Genomic DNA, 23079 nt, shown 5'->3' on the forward strand with positions numbered 1-23079 from the left:
TCTCATGGAAGCTCAAGATACAGAGCTGAGGTAACTGGACCCAGAGGCCTGTTTTCAGTTGCCCAGAGCTGCACCAACTAAGGAGTTAAAAAGACTTTAAAATTCTCAAAATAAGCTCTGACAGTTCTTACCATCCTACAGATCATTTGACAAGTAAATCAATTGCTTATGTCCTTGTCATGCCATTTCGTGAAATATCTGGAAACATGTCTGCATTCTCTGGAAACAAAATTTTGCAACCTCCATCTGAAATAATTTCAATTTTAAGTGCTAAAATGTGCCTCCACCTTAACTGGTCAGTCAAGAAACCAAAACCTAAAACCTTTGTAGAAATGTTATTGCACATTACCTAAGCAAGTTATTTCTGTTTCTATGTACAGGATAACCAAATAGGTGTAACTTTTTTCTTTTTTTTTTAAACCAAGAGTTCGTTCTATGTGTCAGTGCTTTGGAACAGCTGGTAAAGGAGAGAGGAGATGAAAAATATGAAAAGGGAAGGTAGGATGGTCACCTGGTCACCATACTTACTTGGGTCACAAGAAACCTTGGTTGTAATACCAGCCAGGTTAGATGTCCTGTACAACTACCAACAAGTTAGTTAACTTACCCTGTGCCTCAATTCTCTGTGTAAATGTGCATAATACTTCCCTGGCTCACAAATATTTTGGAAAGGATTTTATCCTTACAGTGACTGAGTTAACAGCCAAATACACTGATGAAAATCAAGTAAGTGCCGCCTTAGCATTGTTGAACACCCTCATCCACAGTCTCAGTATGATTCTTTACCTTCTTCAACATCTTTCAGTATTAAAAGCAGTTAGTTCCCATTTTCCAATGCATTAAAACTGAAGTTATCATATGAAATAAACCTGTTTATATACAGCATTGGTAGAAACATGTCAAACAAAGGAAATATTCACAACAACTGATTTCCACAAGGAGGGAAGAAAAATCAAAAGTATCATCCTCCATAATCAATTTTAAGTTACATTAGGCAAACGGAAACTTAACTTTGTATTTTAGTTAAAAAAAAAAAAAGAAAAAAGATAGTTCTATACACTGTTCCTAAGTTCTCTCCATACTACTACATTTAAGGTTAAAAAGCCACTATTTTATAATATGAATGACTGTAAATCTAACCTATATTTCACAAGAAAAATGCATAATAAATCACATCATTGATATTTCACTTTTTCCACACAGAACATTCTGTCCCTCTGGTGTTAGAGGAAAGCCAAAGTTCATTATAGCTCCTCACCAGGCACAAAATCAGATTTTACAAATTTAAAATATATTAAGCTTTCACTAATAAAGAACACTAAATTGGCACACAGCTTTAAAAAAAGAGGACAGTACAGCCAGCCTTGAAAGTCCCTGACAATGTGCAAGCCTACCAAATGGGACACTGTTCAAAATTAAAGACGGGGAAACCACAACATGGACTTTGCTACACGTGTGACACATCAGCCTATTGGTAATTGATGGGATCATGACTCCCTCTAGCTTATTTTACCAGAACCACAGCCTGCCACTGCTGAACCGCTGAGGCAGCCGCTCTCAGCCCCACCAGAGAAGGCATAGGGCATCCTGGCAGTGATTTACTAGAATGCCATCTCCACCACGGTGCTTGCAGTGATCGCAGCACCTACGTGCAAAGAATGGGGCAATCCCTTAGCAACGAACTAATCCTTACTGTTTTAACTAGCTTCAGCTCTGGCTGGGATTAAGCCTCACACACCTTCAAAAAAGAGACAGCAGTGAACAACCAATATATGAGCAGTAACCTTTACATACAGAAAGACTTTTTCCAATGGCTAGAGACAAATTCAGAATAAAGAGACGTTTTTAGCCAGGATGATTAGATGGTCAAATTCATTGACTCCCTGTGGTAATAAGGCAACAAAGATAACAGATAACTACCTGGATAAGGATATTACTCCATTACGATAAAGAACATCATTCTGGAGTGAAGGTGGCTTTCTTGCCTTTTTCTCAAGAGAATACTGGAAGGAATAAAGGAAAACCATCCCACACATTTACGTTTTGTAACTTATGCAGGTTACAAAGTGTCCCAGTAAGACTTGCAGGACCAATTAACCTCTCACAGGCCTGCAGTGTCTGTGCTAACCACTACCAGAAGCAGGATGCTGTAAGAGAACCACCACTGGTCTCACATAATATGACAATTCCTGTGTAACTGTCACTGCATGCAGACTTTGTACTTGAAACACTGTATTTGTACAGAAAGCGAAAGCTTTTTTTTTTCTTTTAAGCTCTATTAATCCTCCAAATAGGTTCTTCATTGGAGAACAGGGGAAAAAAAAAAATACAGCTGAAGACCGAAGAGAGTATTACTGATAGCAGTCTGCTTGGCAGCAGTGTGATGCTTCAGGCTGGCAAGAGCCAACAAAACAGTATCTCCAACAGGTTCATCAGCATTTGCTACCTAACTTTTTCATCAAATGATTTCATGATTATAGAAGCAAAAGCTTAGTCCAGAGGAAGCTGATGTCATTTAAATTTTACTTGAGCTAGGAGAAACAGATTCTGAAGGGTAAAATGTTAAAATTGGGAAGAATGAAGCAGCTCTGTTCTAACTTGTGTGCAAAGTTTTCATATCTCACACAAGTGTGAAGACAGAAAGAAAATTCCTCAACATATCCATAGTCAAGAAATGAAGACAATTCTAGCCTTCTACAAGTCTAAGTATTCTGCTTACAAGTCACTGCACAAAAATATGGGGACAGTGTCTGCATTCATTTGCCAGCAGCAACCTGTAAGGAATCAGAGGAGATGGAAATCACGTTCCAACAATTACTCTTTTTTATTATTAAGATGTTATCCAGTCTCAGTAGCTCCAGTTAACATCATCTTTGTAAAATAATTTCACACCTTCCTAATTATTCTACATGCAAATGGTTGCAAAAAATATCCTGCAATATTTGAGATGTATTTCTGCACTCACAGTGCATGTCATGATGGCTCTATACATTTGTTACAGAGTCAAACCTTCAGAAGAAAGGTGTCTTGGGGTAAAAAAAAAAACAACCAAGAACCAAACAACCCCCAAAGTTAAGTTAATTTTCTAGTCCTTCAAAAAAATCTTCTAAAAAGCAAAACTACTCACAAACATATACAAAAGTCTGAAATGAACTTTTCAGTAGAGGGAGATTTCATTTTGAAAACTTCAAGAGTACTCTTGGTATCATCACTAATCCTTATTTCACTAAGGATCATTTTAGCAAATATCTACCAAATGGTTGCCCAGATTCCCCAAAAGCTTTGTTTCAGAATGGGTTTCTACAAAGTACCATGGAATTCTGCAGTTTTCAGCACGCCCTGCAGTGCATTCTTCTTTGCTTACACACTCATTTGGAGTCTACATGTAAGTCTAACAGTAATAACCATGCAACTCTTCTCAGCTTGCTGATATGAAAAAGGCAGGACATATATTCTGCTCTATTACTTGACAGAAGGAAGAACTACCACCAGGAAACTGGCTTTTGAGCAGCTTCCTTTAAGCACAATGCAACAATATTTTATGCCAATCAACTGTACTTTCTCTTCAACTGACACAGTAGGAAAGAGATTGCAGCATTGCCCACAGAAGGCAAGGTACTGCAGCATCACACTCAGGTGTGTCAGATACAGATCAAGCTGCTCAAGCTGCTCTGCAACTCAAGTTCCACAGGGAATACAAGAGGAAGCTGAAAATGAGAAAGCCATTAGTGTGATGGCTGGATTAACTAACCTTAAACAAAAAACTAAACCCAACCTTATCACAAAAAAAAAGCCCAAGAAAACATTATTCAAAGGGATAAACAAGAGCAAAAGCTGTAACAAAAATATGCTAATGTAGTATTTACGAGAATGGTACGAAGTTTTACATTAAAATATATTTGACACTGCTAGATTTTGACAGCATTCTGAAAAAAAATACACAAAGTTATTTTTCAGTTTTATAGTAGATCCCACCGTAAAGCAGATGTCCTGAGCACTTGAATTACAATTAAAAACTGCCTAACAAACATCAGATAATCCATCACAAATCACGTAGGTGTGAACAAATACAACGGAAGGAGCAACCCACAGTGATTCTTTCCTGAGAAGCCAGAAAGCCAGTCCTAAAATGACAAAATTGCTTCCACAAAGAAAGCTAATTTAAACCCCTGGAAAAATACTAATTTAGGTCAAACATGTATTGCTAGCCTTCAGAAACACTTGACTGCAGCAGAAAAAAAAAAAATAAATTGATCCACTGCAAAACAAATTGAACTTTAAACAGGATGCCTGGCTCTCTGGCATGGTTAAAAGCAAAGCAACCAAAGCAACCTACCTAATTAAAGAAGTGGCTTGTGATTTTACACAGTACTGCAGTTAACTGATCCTTGTACTAAGACATTTTGCCACCATTGATACACAAAATAAATCATCATTTACTGAGAGCAAGATTTGCTTTTCCTTTTTTTTTTCCTGAAATACTCCATACCCCATTGGAAGCTAGCACGTCTTCTGTCTCATCATCTTTGCTGTCGGCCTGAATTTCAAATGGGTTTCCTCCATTACAGTACTGCTCAAATAACGTTACTGTTGTTGAAATTGCTGAAGCAGGCTGTTTACTAGGTGACACAGATGGGGAACGTGACTGCTCCATGAACTTAAATTCCTATTAATAGAAATAAAGTACAATTTTAATCACCAACAAGACAGTTTCCGTATTATTATGACTCCAGTTCCATAAAAACAGAGCATAACAACAAACTTGTGGACAATTAACCTGATACAAAAAACTTTCAGCCAAAGCTTGCGGCCTATTTAAACATGCTTTTCATGCTGGCTCAAGTTAACCTTGAAATTGGCAATCTTATACTGCTTGTCTTTCTAATTTTACCAGGTTTTGGCTATGACATGCAATACATCTCCTGCATTCTGAAAGTATTCACTGTCTAAAACTACGTGAAAGCTAAGTGGATTTTTTTATTTCACAGAAATTAGGAGATAAAACAAGACCTAAATTCTATCAAAAAATGTAGTTTTCTTTACACAAGTTACCTAGTAATTCACTAAAGATGAAATTTTTTTCTTAATATTTTATTTTTAAAATGTTCTTTTCAAAATTTATTACTTTTCAAACCCATGGCACATGAAGTTTCTGATGACCGGCTGAGTACACAGACTTCTGCAATTATATGGACTAAGTAGGGCACATAAGGTATGATTTTAGACATTTTTTTCTACAAAACCTTGACTTATCTCAGTTGACCTATCAATTTTATCTATTAAACTCTAGCTATTGATCTTCATAAATGGCAAAATGTACATTATCATTTATCTAAAGGTTTAAAGATCAAAGCGTATGCAGCTAGAAGGACTGCAATGTTAGATTTCTGTTTGTTTACATGAATCAGTTACTTTCTGCCATTTTCTGCTGCTCCAGTCCCTTGAGCAAGATGTATGGATTTATAATCCCATTTCTCTACTAAAAATACTATTTCTTTTGCTGCTGGATGCTACTGAGGGTCCTCCTTCCTCTTCCCTCTGTGCTCTCACTGTCGCAGTAGCCTCTTGCTTACTTTTACAGTTAGCTCTACAGAAGCTGCAAAATTGTCTTTTGCTTGAGATTGCTCAGCTACATCCATTTTTGCACTTGTGATAGCTTTAATCATAAGCATCCACATTTCATTTGGCAAAACAGGTGAAATTCACCCACCACATGCTAAACTTCACAAAAATCAGTTTAGGACAGCAGGTGAGCACACCAAGTACTTGCTTTCAGTTGGACTTCACCACAGAAGAATTAACTTTTTTTTTTTTTTTCTCCTTTCCAAATGACCCACTGTGACCTATATCTCCAGAAACAGTGCCAGAATTGGTACAAGCTAGCGAGCGCTCATGTGACTACTTTTAGGCACTCAACTTTTAGGATCTTACTCTCAGATAAATAATTTAGAAATGGAAAACTGATATATTAACAGCACATTAAAACATGAAATTAAAGGCTAACATTACGCTTACAACTTTAGCATCTTCTGTAAATCTCTACTTGCCTGAAACAGGAATACTACCGTTTTGAAAGCACTTGAATCTTAAGTTTCCAATATCATGAAGTGAAATTTAGGGGGTTTTAGCAGCCATTAAAAACATTTGCACAGTAGTTCATGGATCTTACTACTTCTCAGAACACCTGGACTCTTAGCCATTAAACCATTACTACATTTGTATGTGTTATTCACAGAACATACATGAAGCTGCAGAATACTAAAGCTTGATTTAACAGGACACAGTTCCCAGGTCTCATTCTCCAAAAACATTCTTAATTCTTCAAGACGGGTTCTGAAATACAACAAATGAATACTCTTAATTGGCAGCAAGAGTAAATCAGGAAGTAGACAATTATTCAACTTATGCAGTGAAAAACACCTTCAAAAACTGTATAAAAAGTCACACTTGAAAACAGATATTTAACCCATCCTTTCAACTGATAGACCACCTAAAAGCTGTGGCTACTAACACAGTGTATGTTTTACACCTCTGGAGAAATTCTCAATGAATGTAAATCTCCAAAATTTGCAAACATATTTTTTTGTCAAAACCATTAGAAAGTATAAAGGAACATCCGTGATTATGCAGTAGTACTGGACCTTTTTTTTTTCTGTGTAAACTGCAGAAAGCAATATAATATATGCAAACACTCTATTAGCAGTACAACAGCTTCTGTGAGCCCACACAAGATAGATGCTTCTTTCAAACACACTGAAGCCAACAGTTAGCAAAGGGAAGTGGAAAGAACTAATGTTCTACAGACATCTCAACTTTTCAAAAAAGAAAAAAGTTAAATGGCTATTAATCTCCTAAGCTATATTTTTCTTCATAGCTTAACTTTACCTTGGAACTAATATAGAAAATGTATTAGGGAAACGTAATCAAGGCATTACATCTCTGCATTGTTTCTGTTATGTTTTAAATCATTAGAAAAGCCTCTGTTCAGCCATAAGCAGAAATATCTTTATTAAAGAAAATCTTTTTGCCACATAAGCAGGAACACATATAGGAAAAGACAGCAATGAGTGCTCATTGAGGTCACATTGCTGTATCTTTTCTTCTTAATATACGCTATATTGTTTTATTTAACAAGTAGCAGTTGGTAAATTATGCACTGCGTTTCTAATTAGGCAGTAAAATATTCTAGAAACACCACTATTTCAATAACAAACTATAATCACCACAATTAAAATTTTCTTGCCTCAATAAGATGAGCAATGTCTTGAATTATGACTACAGTTTGCTGTGTCTGTTTATATTCACCAGTTAAATGCAAATAGACTTCAAATGGTATTTTCAAGGCATTGAGTACCCATAGCTTGCAGATCTTCTCGCAGTAAAGCCAACAGAAATAAGAGATAGAGATGCTGTGAAAGTTACCATTATGGATTAAAATTCTTTGAGAGGAACTAAGGAGAAAGAGTCCTAGAAAAGCAAACATTTAAAAGCCACACAGCACCAGTTTTTGTATCATTTCAAAGCTGATATTAAGGCAGTGACAAAGTAGTTGAACAAATGCTCTTCATTTTCACCAGCATACAAGTCTAGAAAGTGGCACACATGGAAGGTCTGATGCATTCCTCCTCTTCAAAAGCTTTATAGCAATCAGACACACCTTTTTACAAATGTATTGGAACAAAAAGTAAATTGCATTCCAATCACCTTAACAATGTTCTCTGCCAAAAGTCCACTCTAATTTTTCAAAATAACCAACTTTTACCCAAAAAAGGCTTCATGTATGCTCTAGTATTACATTGCTCTTCTACTCGTTTTGAATGACATGACCACTTCCTTTGAATACTTTCTCAATGTTGGCAGTTCTCCAAAACACCACACCACCCAGGAGGGCATGTATGTCAAATTACACAATCAAAGAACTGATAACTCCTGGACTCTGAGCATTTCAGCTCTATGTAGCTTTTATGTACTAATGAATCCTTAAAAGCCCTAGCTTCCCCCCCCCCCCCCAATTAAGTACACAAAGGGAGTGAAAGCCACATTAGCTTGATCTGAAAAGGCAAGACGCTTAAAGCTTTTATATAAATCAACCTGAGTGATATAGCTGAGAGAGAGGTTTTTTTATAGTTTTCTTTCTGAGGATGAAAACATCAGCTAATTAATCTTTACAATACCCACACAGCATAGAACATGTAAAAAGTATTAAAAGGTTCACAAAATTTGAGTCATATCAATAAGTATTTCCTTTTATTTTCACAAAAATTACAAGAAACATTACCTTAATAAAAAACAGAAGTTATTTCAAAAAATTATTAGTTCTATACGTATTCCATCAGTGTTCCTTAACCTTTATTGTACTCAAAGATAATTCAGAAAATTAGCGTCTGATGCCTTAAGCTGTTAAATAGGTCCTTTAAGCACAAGCAAAACCATAATGGTCAATACGATATTTACTTAAACAAGTAAGTTATTATGTGGTAAGTCAGTGTAGTAAAAGATGGTTACATAGACCAAAGCACCTCTTCTGAGCCTAGAGCTGCAAGCTTAGTTCCCAAATCAGTTCACAAAATTCAGTTCAGGGTTCAAAAATGCTTTCAAGAAATAAAGATAGGGGGCATGGCATCTTAATCAACTCATCTCCTGACAAGACATAATGTGCATCTGATTAAGGCTCAAGCTTTTCAGACAACTGGAACTGAAGCCTTAATCAAATGTCCGGAAAGAAATCCTAGCTACAAACTACCAAAGCTGGAAAAATTCCAGACCACATTCTCAGCTTCTGAATTTAGACACTGTTTCATGTTCTCCTGTCATAATTTTTATGCTTTATGCATTTTAGGCAGAAAGTTTCAGACCAAATGGGTTTGGAAGTATTAGTTGTACGACAGCTCCCATACAACAGGACAACAGATCAAGACTGGGAAAGTAAGAGTTTCTCAGAGTAAGGAACACTGTATTTCTTCTCATATCTTCCTAGCTTTTTACACCCAGAAAGAAGATAAATGCTAGATAACTACAATGAAAGAGTTATCAATCATCCAAACCAAAACATTTGGGAAATCAAGACAATTAAAACAAACAGACAGACAAGTCTTGAAGCTGTCATAGCCATATATCATATTTGAGGCCAGAGACTGCCTGCATATGACTGCACTGGCCTCAGGTATGATAGTAGAGCTGACCAAAACATAATTAGATACTGCCAATGAAAAAACTATGAAAATGTGACTAAAAAGGATGGACTCAGTTCTAAACATCTCATTTGATATAAGACAAAATTGCATATTGAAATAAAACATTTCATAGCCACACATGATCAGCTGTTTTTATGTAATGGCACAGAAAAAGAAGTAACAATTTGCCTAGGAAGTATGGACTTCAGAGGCATTCATCCTCAGGATCCCTAGAGACAGCTTAAGAGGCAGCCTGAAAAACTGCTGAAATTCTATGTAAAAAGTTTTTCATCTTTATCTGGCTTCCCTGCTGCAGAACTAGAGTTTTCCACAACCACAGCAGAAGCAAAGGCTTCTCCACCCTCTCCCCTTCTCCAGGATTCAGAGCCCTATTCTCATCATGAAATATATTCCACTATCTGTCAACCTCAGTGCAGGAACATTATGCAGTGGAATTCCTTTGGAAAGCATTTAAAGTTAAAATCAACAAAATAAAGGCCATTAGATTCATCCACTACACATATAGTAGTCTCACCTGTGGTATGTTTTGAAATAGTTAACACTTTGTTTTCTTATAGATTCTTGCAAAACTTCAGACTTACTGCCACAAAATTCTTCTCCAACTTGCATCAGTCTGTAACAATAAAACTAGGTTTAGAAATATTTATTGGTTTATTAATACTGTTGTTCCAACCTGAATTACAAGCCTCAATTTTTACCATGAGCGTACATCTATCTCCATAAAAGCAGAGCACCAATTTTAAGTTGCAAACACTTCACTCATTCTACAAAAGTCCATGTCTCATTTCCCTCCAAATCCTATCATAATGTCCCATACACATAGAGACAAAGAGCCATAAGCAAAATAAATGTCTTTTTGAGAACCCGCTATGCAGGGCAAGCTGTACAGCTCACAGCCTGAATTTGTCATTTTATTACCAAAACAGAAGGCTATAATACTGTACAGGTTAGCAGTATCACAGTATTTTACTGCTCTTGACTGAGAGTCCCTTTAAAAGCTTTTAGAAACATCAAAATTGTCAGATCTGCACATCTGAAATCTTAAAGGTGGACAATACTGAAATCATATTGCACTTAAGCGCCACTTGAGCAGCAAAGCAATTTATGCTACCTCTCCCAAATACATCCTCATAAATGCCCACATAAAGAAGAAGCAGTCTTCAAACTGTCAGTAGATATGAACAAAGTTGGCATCAGAATGTAAATATCAGCCTTAATTAACTGTGCTGTCTTATCAGAGTTCAAGTTTGTGCACATGTATTAAATGGTCTTATGACCACATCAGAGTACCTGCTGGTAACATCAAGTACAAATATGAAGTCGTCATATTTGAAGTTAGACAGATCTGTTCCCAGAAGATATGTTTTCACTTTCAGTTGAACATCCTACAAAACACAAACAAGTTTTTGTATACTTAATACACTGAAGACAAAAAGGTGAAGGCTCAGATGCCTGGTTCATTATCACTTTTTGGTTTGTTTGCACTTACAACTTCTTTTTGATATTTAGAGTAGAACTCCATTTTCTGTAACATGAGTGCTTTCTCATTGCCTTTCTAAAATAATATTAGAATCAGTTTCTTTAACACTCTATAACACAAAGTCAATCCTAGATGCTTTATTGCCACTGCAAAAAGAGAGCTCTGGATTACAATTCAGCCACGGAAAAGGTTTACAGCTTTTTCATCATACATTTGGGGTCTCACTGCACATCAAACTGATCCAGCAGTCAGACCAGGAATACTGTTAAAACCAGGCAAGTGACTTCAGGTTCTCCATAGCTATGGTTATAGCAGAAACATAAAGCAGTATGACTGTGCTAACAGAGAGAAGCACATGAGAAGAAAATAGATTGTGGGGCAGCAAACAGGTTGGGAGAAGTGCAATCAGGCTGCAAGTCAGGTTACTATGTTCCGGTATCTTGACTGAGTTTGTAAGCATAGCGACCAAGCAGTAACTGAGTCAGGGAAATTGTATTTCCATGCTTTTAATATATTTAGCTCAAAACAAATCACTTAAAAAAAAAAAAATCCCTGGGGAGATTTCTTTAAGAAGATCAGTATAAATATAACTGTAATTAATACCAGTGGAGGGGGGGGCAGCAGCAAGGAGATAAATATTTAGGAAGGGAAAAAAAAAAAAAAAAAAAAATCAAAAAACATACCTGCCATATTCGTGAAAGCCCATGTTCCAATTTCTTTTTTACATAGCTGCGGTCAAAACTGTTCTCTTCAGTTCCAATCACATTGCTGCCATCTGAAATTCAAGGTGAAAGGTATTGTATGTATTTCCAAAAGCCTTGAAATGTATCCTAGTTTTCTACCCATAAAGAAACTTCTGCCTTAGTCACTATCCTATTACCCATTACGCAAACTCCAGGAGAGCTCCATTGCTCTAAACTTTTGAAAGGAAATGAATAAAGCACATATAAATATTATATGCTAATGCAGACCAGGAGAACTTCTGATTGCTTTTATGTAAGCAGGATACCCCATTCAATAAAAATCAAAAAAAGATGAGAGTAACAGATACTGATATTTCAAATACACAAGATAAAGTTGAATGCTGAAGTGAGCAATGCTCTCTACAACAAGATCCTCTAAGATATTCTACCTTTGTAGACAAGAATTATGAACTTAAAAATTTCAGAAGTAAGATTTTTAAATTTCTGCCCTGGTAAATTCTGTCTGCAACTCTGAGGAAAAATACTGAAACTTTTTCCATGAACTTTCCATGAACTATTTCTCCCCCCCCCATTCTAATCTACGCTTAAGCATAAAATAATGTCAATCATACAAGCAGGTGTGTTTCATTCTTGCAAATTACTTTAATTCTAAAACCTTCATTCCTGCAGCACTGGATCACTTTCCAAAAAAGCACTATAATGCATGGTAAACTTCTCCCGTATATGGTCCTCCCTCTGCCCATGGAGGAAATAAGTTTTATTTCCATTCTAAAAAAGAGAAGGTACTATTTTATATGTGGTTTGTGAATATACAGTTGTGGTTATGCTTGCAGACTGTGATGGCACAGTGTCATGCAGTTTGCTTCACAGCCCATGACTGATGACAGGAAAGCTCTGTCTTAGCCAGACTATACATACAAAGTTTCCCCATGGTAAGAAAAATCTGCTGTTCCTGACAAGCAACTATGCATGTCCTTTAAAGCCCAAACCATTTAGTGATTTGACAAGAAAGATAAAAACTCCCATAAAATACTACACTGGAATATTACAAAACATACAGCCCTCCTTCTACCCCATCATTCAAGAGGCTGCAAACACAGAAGAATTAAGATTGCCTGCAGTAGCCCAGCATTGCCATGCAGCTCAGACCTGTCTTTCCATCTTCTCTGCAACCTCCACCTAATTTTCAGTACTTGAGAAGACTGTTTACTGCCTTGCTCCTGGCCCAGCTGGTCTCGTCTCTCTACCTCCACACACAGGCTCCCAACTCAAAGCCATTTCTTTCCCTGATTCCAGCATTTCCTCTCAAAAACCTCCACCCAGCTCCAAGCTATTATTTTGCACACACATCAGGCAGTCTCATCCATCCCTGCTGCCTAGGCTTCACGGGAACAGGCAGCACAAAGTCCAGATCGTGCAGGAACCAAGAGAGGGAACTGGAAAAAATACATAAATAAATAAAAGTTCCTTATGATATCATGGGAAAGACAGTTCCTACCTATAATTTGGGCCTACGTGGAGAGCAACAGGACATGTCTAACAGACTAGCACCTGTCTAACACCCTTGACTTAGATTGCGTTCTTGAAAGATGGACTCCCGTTTTTTAACCTGTTGAACTTCATGACCAGGTAGACACATCACTGCTATAACGCAAACAGGAAGGTAAAGGAAAGAGTAGAACATATAACAGCTCCTCAGCAACTGGCAGTAGTGTCTTGGCCAACCCTAACTTGTGGAACACATTATTTGATGGGGGGGGGGGGGTGGTGGTGGAATTATTTCTAGCCTCAGCAAGGAATTCGGAAGTGATCCAAGGCCATGGACTGAACTGCCTCAGTGGGATTACATGCAGCTTCCACCCAGGGAGACAGCACTGAGGCTGTGAAGCATGTTCAGCTGTTAAACTGTGTGATGCTGCCAGACAGCTCAGGTGCAGCTCCAGCACCTTTTCATTCATGAGCAGATCTCAGTGCAGGGACAGGATTTTTTATGGTCATTCAAAACTAGCAAGACAAAAACACCACCTGCATCCTGAATCCGTGTCACAATAGTGTTCCTTAGGTAGTAATGTGCTACCAGGACCACAGTGAGAGCTAATCCTGATTGACCTTTGCAGTTCTTCATTACTAGGCTTCATAGTTTTTTTTTCCAGAAAGCCTCCTGGCTTAATTTCACTTTCCTCAGAGACAGTAGCAATTTTTCATGTCTAATTTGCTATCTACTGAAGAAGAGTACAGAACCATAAAGAACCTCCATTTGCCAATGCTAAGATATTTTTTGTCAACGACAAAATGCTCTTTCCATGTCAAGCCTTGCCCTGAATCCAGACCATGCAGTCTAGATGAATATCACGTAAATACTGTGGGCACCTTACTAATAAGGCCAGTAAGGAATGGGAGGCCAATACAAGATTTTAATCAACCTTTACAGATGTGTGCAGAACAGACCTCTGCAGCATTGTCTGGACTGCTGCATATTTAAGAGAAGGAAGAATGGCTATGACTGAACAAGAATGGTTATGACTGGTATCAGATACTGACAATTCAATTAAACCAAAATACAAAAGAACACAGCAGAATCCAACCATGTTCTGACCGTATTTTCTTTACATCATCCAGTGCTCACTGCCAAGTGAGCAGTTTCCTTCTGTAACAATCACTAATCCTAAATAGCACTTACCAGTGTCTCATACTCCCAGTCCTAGGCCAGACTCTCTGTAAGTAGAAGAGCATGATATGCATATTCCTTCTCCCCATCAACCATGTGTTTTCTGCTTTGAACTTTTTCAGAGTATGTTTCTCAGAACAAGAACTATTTGGATTTCCCATGTAAATAAAAAAAATTTCTAAATATTGCATATATAAAACATATTATCTATTATATGACAACAAAGCAAGAGAAACAACAAAGATATGAAACCTTCAACACCTGTAGCTCCATTTAAATTAAGCAAACGTGGGGAATACGGTTACTGAGAAGGATGCTGGCCTTGCTTAATTTCTTTCAAGTGGAGCTGTTTGGTGTCTCTGGACATGTTATTAAATTATGATCTTTACCAAACACTGAGGGAGCTTCATCTGCAAGCTAGGTATTACGATAGTGAACATATGAATACTACCAAGAAGAATCTTCAAGCCAGTTAAGTTAAAATCAGTCTGCCCATGAGGCTAAACCTCAAGAATACAGAACGAGTACAATACTATATGCAGCCAGAATGTAAAAGCTCTGGTACTTTCAATTGATTAAATCCTCCTCACAATTAAAAACATAACAAAACACATTCTGGAATTTGGCCTTATAGTAGGGATAGATATTAATTTCTTCCAAGGCTGCAAAGCTGTGTTCAACTCTTTCCTGTTTAAGGTCATTGAGACTGCTTTTGCAGGCTGAGAATTTACCCAATTACTCAAAATGAAAAGATAAAAGGCCGCCTGATGTGAAAAAAAGACTCAAACATAATTCCATACTACATCTACTGTTGCAGGGCACTCAAAGAAAATTTTCCTTATGAAAGAAAAATTGTAAAACAAATATTAGCCAGTGTACACGTAAATTATAATTTAGTAACTGTACCTAAACATGCTCCTTTTCTCCTGAAAGCAGTAATTCTGACAAATGCATTTTCAAAAGTGACTTATCACGGAAGGGTAAACAAAATATAAACAGAAAGAATAACCCAACTAGAGAAACACTAAGCGGATTTATCCTTTCTCTGACTGTGTAAATAAAACCAGCTATCTCAGTCACACTACCCTCTTTAGAAGCTTCTGCAACCTCCTCTCTTCTATACTTCTGCAGAGTGAAGCCAAGTCTAAACAAGTCAGTATCTTTGATCCCTTCTCAAGATTAAGACCGCAGTCCTTGTCCTCACGAACTGCCATTTATGAAGGAACGGTTGGACAGAGTCATATGCATGCTACTGTTCAATAAAAATCCATGCAATATTCTTTACGGCAATCACCTCGTGCTCCTGGTTTACGGCCAGTCATGCTAAGAGGTCTTGCTTCCAGTCTTTTAATGAACTGTACTGCAGCTAATTTGACACATTCAAACATAGGAATTTAGGATAATTTCCTTGAACATCAAGGATTGGACAAAGGTCCAAAAGCAGTTACACTTTCTGCTTTAAAAAATTTGGAACAGGTAGCAGAATACATAAATATTCATAATTCACATAAAAATAAGAATCAGAAGCATCCAGAAGTTATTCTTCTAGATGCCTGATTTAAATACAGTAATTTTTCAGATTTCTCAGTAGTTCTGCAAAATTCATGAAGGCAGCCTTCAGTCATAACAAAAGGTTTTTGTTTAATCCTCACTAGGCAGAGGAAAAAAAAAAAAAAAAAGAAATCAATCAAATCACTGTCCTCTAGCTTCATTCTTTGAATACCAAGCAGGTCTTGCACAGAATTTACACAATATTATTAATGGAGTGTTTTGAAAATTAAAATGGTTGAAGTTAAATTTACATCTTACATCATTTTCTTCTTGCTTTTCATTGAATCTATTACAGCTATTACAGTTGCTACCAACTTTTACCACTAGGATTACACTTGTGAAATCAGGAGTTTAAATGCCATAATTGTCATTTTACTGCCTAGTTTCAGTTCTTCTGTAAATTAGTGTTAAATTAAAATACATGTGAATTACATCAACATCACAGTAAATTTTATAGTATGCAAAAATCCAGCTGAACCAGACAGGACCTCGCACAAACCAATGCAACTTTGAAGTCCGCTTTGCTTTGAGCAGGGAAGACAACAAGACCTGCAGAGGTCCCTTTAAAACTCATTTTTTCTTTGATTCTATACTACAAACACAAACAATGCTTTGACCATGACCAACAGTGCAATGCAAAAAATTCCAGTAAGCAGTTTATTTTCAGGGATGAAAACCTGTATCATGGCAATTTGCTGTTTACGATACGAACACCAAAATCACAGAATAAGTAGCAGTTCATTAAATGTGACTTATGGAGTTGATACTTTTAGCTCACTAATTTTATCTTCAGTATGATTAAACAAGTCCTACATATGAACACTTAATTCTATCTTTCCAACAGTATATTAGAGCAATTAGTTAAGTGTTATTATTGACGATTCATAGAACTATCAATACCATACATTTCACTATGATTTACTGCCACTCTGTCATAACACTTCAGCAAACTAAATCTCATTAGTATTTCCTATTTCATGAAAGGTACTAAAATATGTTTTATGCTTTAAAAATTTTTAGGAGGATTGCATTTATATCTAGAGATAATTATCTGTTTCCATTTAGTTTATTCCAAGTTAGGTATTTTTTTAATTGATCTTAAAAATAGTAATCCCCAAAGACTAGTCCACACTATAACTGAAAGAACAACTAAAAATTCTGAACTCAATTCTATGGAAAAAAAAAAGAAAAAAACCTCAATCTCAGAGTCTCTCCTAAAAACGTTCCCCCCCCAAAAAAATCCTGTTGTGAAAGTATTTTCTATTCCATTTTGCTTGTCAGTCTCAAACTAGACTAATTTCCAGAACACAAATAACCAGAATATTTAACGATATAAAGCAGACATACCTCTTTCCTCAGAAATACAGGACAGCAATTATTTCCAAGTTATGCAAAGTACATTTTAATATCTGTAACAGGCATTAATAATCACAAATACACAACCCATCATCTAGATGAACTGCAACCTCCTTTCCATAATCCATGCAGGACTTCTTTTGGATAAGCGTCACAATTAAAATAGAAAGAGTTATGTAATTCATGTCTTCTAAATCCAGCTTCTCACTTCTACCGCTGGGTCTGTGCCCTAAGATCAAGAGTCCCTTGACCCATTTATGGTACTTTGTAAGACTGCTGACATTAACTGGCACAACGAGAGAAAAATAGTGGGACAGCCTTCGGTTCTCAAAATTATAAAAGCCAGATACACATACAACAGTTAAGACTGCTCCTTCTATTGCTCCAGTCTATGGGGTTTAATTGAGAGAATAATTTTAGCTTAATCTCCTGAACTGCTTCTATGGTTCCTTCTGAAACACCCTTCTACATATCCTTTCTACAGGATTTTACTGTTTTGCTTTAGCACATATCACAGCTATTAAATCAATAAATATGGAATGAGACTTCCATGTACAGGTTTAATAATTACTACAGCATGCACAATGACTTCACTTGGTAGATATTTATAGTCCCTCTGAAATTAAATTATACTTGTGAAATTCCCTTTTGTGTGCTTTATCATTGCTGAGGTATTTGAAAAAGTGATTCAGTAGCTCAAATATATTCTAGTTGTACATTACAGCTAAGCCACAATGTCTCCAGAAACTTAAAAACTGAGTGACAGAAGAGTTAGTGGATTAGTAGTAAACATACCAAAACACTCTGGCATGCATTTAAAAAACAATGCATTTAAAATTATGCATGTGACTGAATATATGACTTTATTAGGCTTAATGGTTCCTTTAAAAGGTTTTGCAGTGCAAATGATTTTCTTTCTGCAGGATATCACAAGTAACCACACTAAGGGGAACTATTTTAAAAATTACATCTGGAGCTGAGCAAGCCTACCATAATAATGTTTCTATGCAATCAACTCTTTATGATACCTGCTTTATTTTACACACACAAAGATCAGAACAAAATGAAAACAAGAGAAGTAAATGTAATTATCTGAAGTTATGTTAACTTTAAAACTAAATATTATTGAGAATGGGCAATTCACTCAAAACTTCAGAATCTTTCTTCACATAGTGCATCTCAAAATTAAATATTTCAACTCTGAATTTTAACTCTGGTATACTTATAAAAACTTTCACTTGAAATAACAGTTTCAATGAATCCACTTTTTTTAAATATTTTTTTTTAATATTTCACACAATACAGGAAGGACACTCCAAAGAAAATATTTTCATTAATTTTTCAAATTTAAAGTAGGAAGACAAAGTTAATTAGCATAAATTTCATTTTTTTAAGACTTAAAATCTGTAATAAATCTGACTTCTGAAAGAAATGTTGGATTTCAAATACATTGTAGGAAGCACAGTGCTCCAAGATCTGTTCCTTACTTCTATTTCCAATTAGTTTTCCCCTTCTTATTATCATCTAACATAAAGGATACAAGTTTTATGGAAATCAGGCAAGAAAGAATAACTTTAGCAGCAAGCCTACACTCCTTGTTCTTTTACAGAAGCCTCCTTTTCAGTAAGAAAACAGCAAACCTATCTGATTCAAATAAATAGGAGTTTTGCATAAATCTTAGTACTGTAAATTTCTCACTCTGTCCTCTGCCAAACACAAGCATCTTGGGTTAGTGGGGAAATAAAGTCTGTCTTCAGACATTTTATATTAATTTAGAATACATCCAGCAAAATGTACTTAAGAGGACTTGGACAACAGACAAAGGTTTTGTGCTTCTGTCCTAAAAACACAAACTGGTACAATAAAAGAAAATCAAAATTATACTTCAAGATGAAATGTTTGCCTTTTCCTGTAAGGGTATCAAGGAAATTGTGACTGTATCTTATTATGGATTCACTAGTAGATATGACATATCAGGAAATTGGATTTCCTGAAAATCACAACAGATTTACAACAGATTCATCCAGTATCCCAATCTACTAAGCTTAATATGCAGTGAAAATTTCAACATTGATCAAAAAAATCTGAAATTCCACATTGGTCCTACGTTAAAGGATTTTGAAGTCATCTACCACAGCTGACCTCCCACTCAACAATAAGCACTGTTTAAAATAAAATTGCTTAGATGTGTAATAATGGCACATACACATATTCATTAAAAATGAACCTTACACTGAAGACTACAAAAATCCAGTTAGTATTTAAGTCCTTACTGCACACTCTAAGCAATAATGCTGAAGGCACTGAGTCAAGACCACAGAGGTACCAACACACAAATTAACAACTTCAGCAGTTTTGTTTCCAGAACAGTTTCTTACCAGAAGACACAGCTACTGCCTCATCTTGGTCATGATTCTCATGCCACTGCATCGTTCGGTAGTAACTGAGCATGACTTCCCAGAGGGCTTTGCAGAGATCAGCAAGGCACGGAATGTAGCTGTCTGATGTAATATGCTACAGAAAACCAAAATAATATTGTGAAACTTAACAATTATGTTCATTTTTTGAAGAGGCAAAACGAACGATACAAAAACTTCTGTATTCATACATACAGCTGAGGTGCTTGATGTATATCAGTTTCCTTTTGAAAAGTATTTGAGAGCTGATGAATGCCTGATTTTAGTCAACGAATCAAATGCTGTCTAAAAGTGTAAAGTTTGTTTGTTAGCACTTTTTTTTTTTTTTTCACTTGGCCCATATATTAACCACCTCTTATATTTATGGAACAGCAAGGTAGATACAGAAGTAAAGCCGTACAGTCTAATGGTCAGCACATCACACCATCAAAGAGGGATGCAGCCACCCCTGTGACATGCAGACACTGTGTCAATTCAATGATACAGACACTTGTACTTCAGTAGTACATAGAAGCCATCCTGGCTGATGTCCCATTGGACTGAATGCTGTATAAAGAAGCAGTATAAAAACAAACAAACTAACTTAGATGGCACCCGTCCTATCTCCCCAATCCATCCTGCTCCAAAGAGCCACTTATGATTTAAGATATTCATTAGGTGAAAAGTATCAATTTTATCAGAGAGATAGATACACAGTAGAAATATCTAAGATGAGACTGTCAGGTAAAAGGAATGAATTTGAGAAGGGGTCTTGCTGGGTAAAGAAAAGACTGAAATAATATATTGCTTATCTGAGTGGCAATGGTAAGTCACCCTTGTCTCACTTGCTGTGAAGAAGCACAGTCTCACAGCTTACAAAAAAGGGCAAAGTCCAGCTGCACAAATGGGATTTCAATTACATTATTATTTAAAGGTTCTCAGAGAAGTCTGGAAATCAGCACTTCAAACTAACACTGTTGCAGAAAACAGTTCATACTTTCCCATTGCTACTTCAGTGTCCACAAGCCTTCTGCAAGGCTAGTTAGTTTTACCATCTGGGTACTGCATGCTAACCCAAAAATGTATATCCAAGATGATATAAAAGCTTTGGCATTACAGTTACAACAAAACTCTTCAAAAATAGTAACAGCTTCTGCAACAGTGATGTCAACGTAACCACCAAAATAATCCACCATGGATTCTATAGAAAGCAAACCCTTAATCAAAGCAATCAATTCCCTCTGAACTGCACCCTCATCCACTGATATAACTGTGGCTTTCTAAACACTAAGTGACCTTCCTGAGCAACAAACTGCAACAAAATGTTGATAAACTTCAATATTAGGTTTGATGGTGAATAAACATTAGACTGGAGAGATTTCTTCACCAATGCAGATGCATCACTTACACCCCTCCTATTTTTCAGCTTTCAGGTAAAAAAAACAAACAAACAAACAAAAAAACCAAAAGCAAACCACCCTGCACATCTTTATTTTCTATTTAATCATGTTCTCTTGCTTCCTAAGCTTAAATAATGTTCCTGGCAGTAGCACATACTGCCCAAGCCATATTCTCTAACACTCTGCTAATGGTTAAGGACTCAAAAACTGTTCCTCAGCATTAATAGATGCCACTAGCAAAAGTATCTGGAGGCCTCATATTAATCCTTATGTCTTTTCAGTTTGCTTGGGTTTTTTTAAACAAATTATTACTCTGGTTCTGTTCCCTATCAAACCAGAGCTGCCTAAAGGATACAAATTAGGCATCCTGGACACACCAATAAAAAAAGAGAAAGTCAAGTTCTTGGTACATAAAAAAAGGAATAATTGAGAACACTTTTTTTTCCTAAAACACCCTTTAATTGGAGAGTTGATATACATTAGTGACTGCATTATTGAGACACTTAATCTCAGATACTATAGACCTTTGCTAACAATGGAACAAAATAGGGTAATAAGTTTATCATTTAAACAGTAAGTTGTCCTGCCATTTCAACAGCTGTTTCGGCAACTTTCTCTGCCAACTCATCAGGCAATGTTACTCTTACTGTATTTCAGGGCTTTTAGTAGCTATAAAAGCTAAACTTTGATTGTGCGGATCACTATACTTGAAGACATAGTTGCTTCCAGGTGGCCAGGAAGAAAGGTTCACTTACTAAATACCAAGATAATTCCATTTAGACTAAGGAAATAGACAACTGAATTTCTTTGAACTTATGCTAGAATAAAGAAAATCAAAACTTGAAGATGAAGCAGCCAAACTCTCCCCTGCTCCAATAGTATTCAAAAGAAGAAAGGATGTAAGAGTTAGGCATATCACTAGGAAAAGAAATGTTCAACAAGGAAACAGGGACTCAAAGTGCACAGGCACATAACTTACTTAAATGCCTAAGAATTACTGAAAACATTATTGTTTAAAAAAACCCGACATTATTATAAAATCCAGTATCTGACTTCCAGAAAGAAACAAACAAACAAAAATTAAAACAAAGAAAAAAACCTCAATGTAGTCCCCCACTATCCATGTAAAATGGAAATGAGCTAAATGAGTTCATTTAGAAAGATTTTTAGAAACACACAACAGGACGTCTGCCCAAAAAGGAAAACTTTAATTCTATATTATTTCCATTGTTTAATTAGAGTAACTACTCCATAACCACTTATACATGAAGAGCATCCTGGCTTAACGGTGTAGACAGACGGAAGAGGGTTCTCACTGGAACTAGACACCGAGAAAGAAGGCCCATATTTTAGTCTTAAACAATTTATTCCCTGACAACTGAATGCAAGAGATTAAAATCTGTTGGTATTTTTTATATGGGAAGTTAGAAATGGAATTGCTATGATAGTCCAGCTTATTCAGTGCTCTGATTTCACAAATGCACTGCAACAGGTAACAACCGACACTGAACAGCATGGTTTGTAACAGACACCAAAATTTCCCATCTGCAGTCTGTCTCTAATTGTTACCAAGACAGTAATGAAAAAAAAAAATTAAAAAAAAAATCAGCAAATTTCAAGGAAATTACATCAGTATTCATAGTACATTATAGCCCCAAAGTTTGAGTAGCATCCTTTATACAGTCTGCCATATTCCACATATTGCAGGCTCATATAACTGCAGAAGCATCTCATGAGGGTTTTGCAGAAGGAAAACCAAATAGAAATAATGAGGTAATAGTTTTGTAACCACGCAATTAAAGCCACTCTCTTTCTGTGTATTATGAAATGCGGTATTTCCAGTGATCTGAAAGATTCTCCTGCACTGTAAAGGTGTGAGAGACTGAAAGAGTTAATGTCTCAAACATTGTGGTGGGGCAAGTTCTGCTTAAAGACAAACCCTACACAGCAAGGAACCAAGGCGAAAAGCCCATCAGCTCAGACATCAGCAACAGGAGGGGGAGGGCGTGCTGGAGGGTGCGCAGCTCCCTGTTCTGATAAGCTGTTCTGATACAAAGATCAAACAGTGGCCCTGTCTGCAAGGAAGGAGAAGTTGCTCCACAAATGACCCCCAAGCCCAAAAGCTCACAAACTGCTCATTAGCCTAATAAGTTCGAGTGCCTGCCTGAAGGAGGGGCAAGGATGATAAAAGGACACCAGCTGAAGCCCCAGGTGTGCAAGCCCACCGGGACTGGACCCTTCAGCTGACTGGACCAACACTGGACCCAGGAGCGGTGAAATCTTTCTTCCTTTTTCCCTCTCTGTCTTCTTCCCTCTTTCCTTTTCCTTTT

General features: G+C 36.6%; 1 protein-coding gene across 2 annotated transcripts in view; it reads right to left on the reverse strand.

The window, feature by feature from the left end:
• VPS50 (VPS50 subunit of EARP/GARPII complex) overlaps positions 1–23079 on the reverse strand; it is a 98650-nt gene that overhangs the window by 39469 nt on the left and 36102 nt on the right. For both annotated transcript variants that reach the window (XM_069775009.1, XM_069775001.1), the window contains exons 13-18: positions 19332–19467; positions 11358–11449; positions 10485–10579; positions 9709–9807; positions 6243–6333; positions 4490–4666 (exon numbers count right to left, since the gene is read on the reverse strand). In XM_069775009.1, coding sequence (XP_069631110.1) covers positions 4490–4666; positions 6243–6333; positions 9709–9807; positions 10485–10579; positions 11358–11449; positions 19332–19467 — 690 coding nt within the window. The remainder of the gene's footprint in view (positions 1–4489; positions 4667–6242; positions 6334–9708; positions 9808–10484; positions 10580–11357; positions 11450–19331; positions 19468–23079) is intronic.

The sequence above is a fragment of the Haliaeetus albicilla genome, chromosome 2 (assembly GCF_947461875.1).
Source record: "Haliaeetus albicilla chromosome 2, bHalAlb1.1, whole genome shotgun sequence".
Taxonomy (NCBI): domain Eukaryota; kingdom Metazoa; phylum Chordata; class Aves; order Accipitriformes; family Accipitridae; genus Haliaeetus; species Haliaeetus albicilla.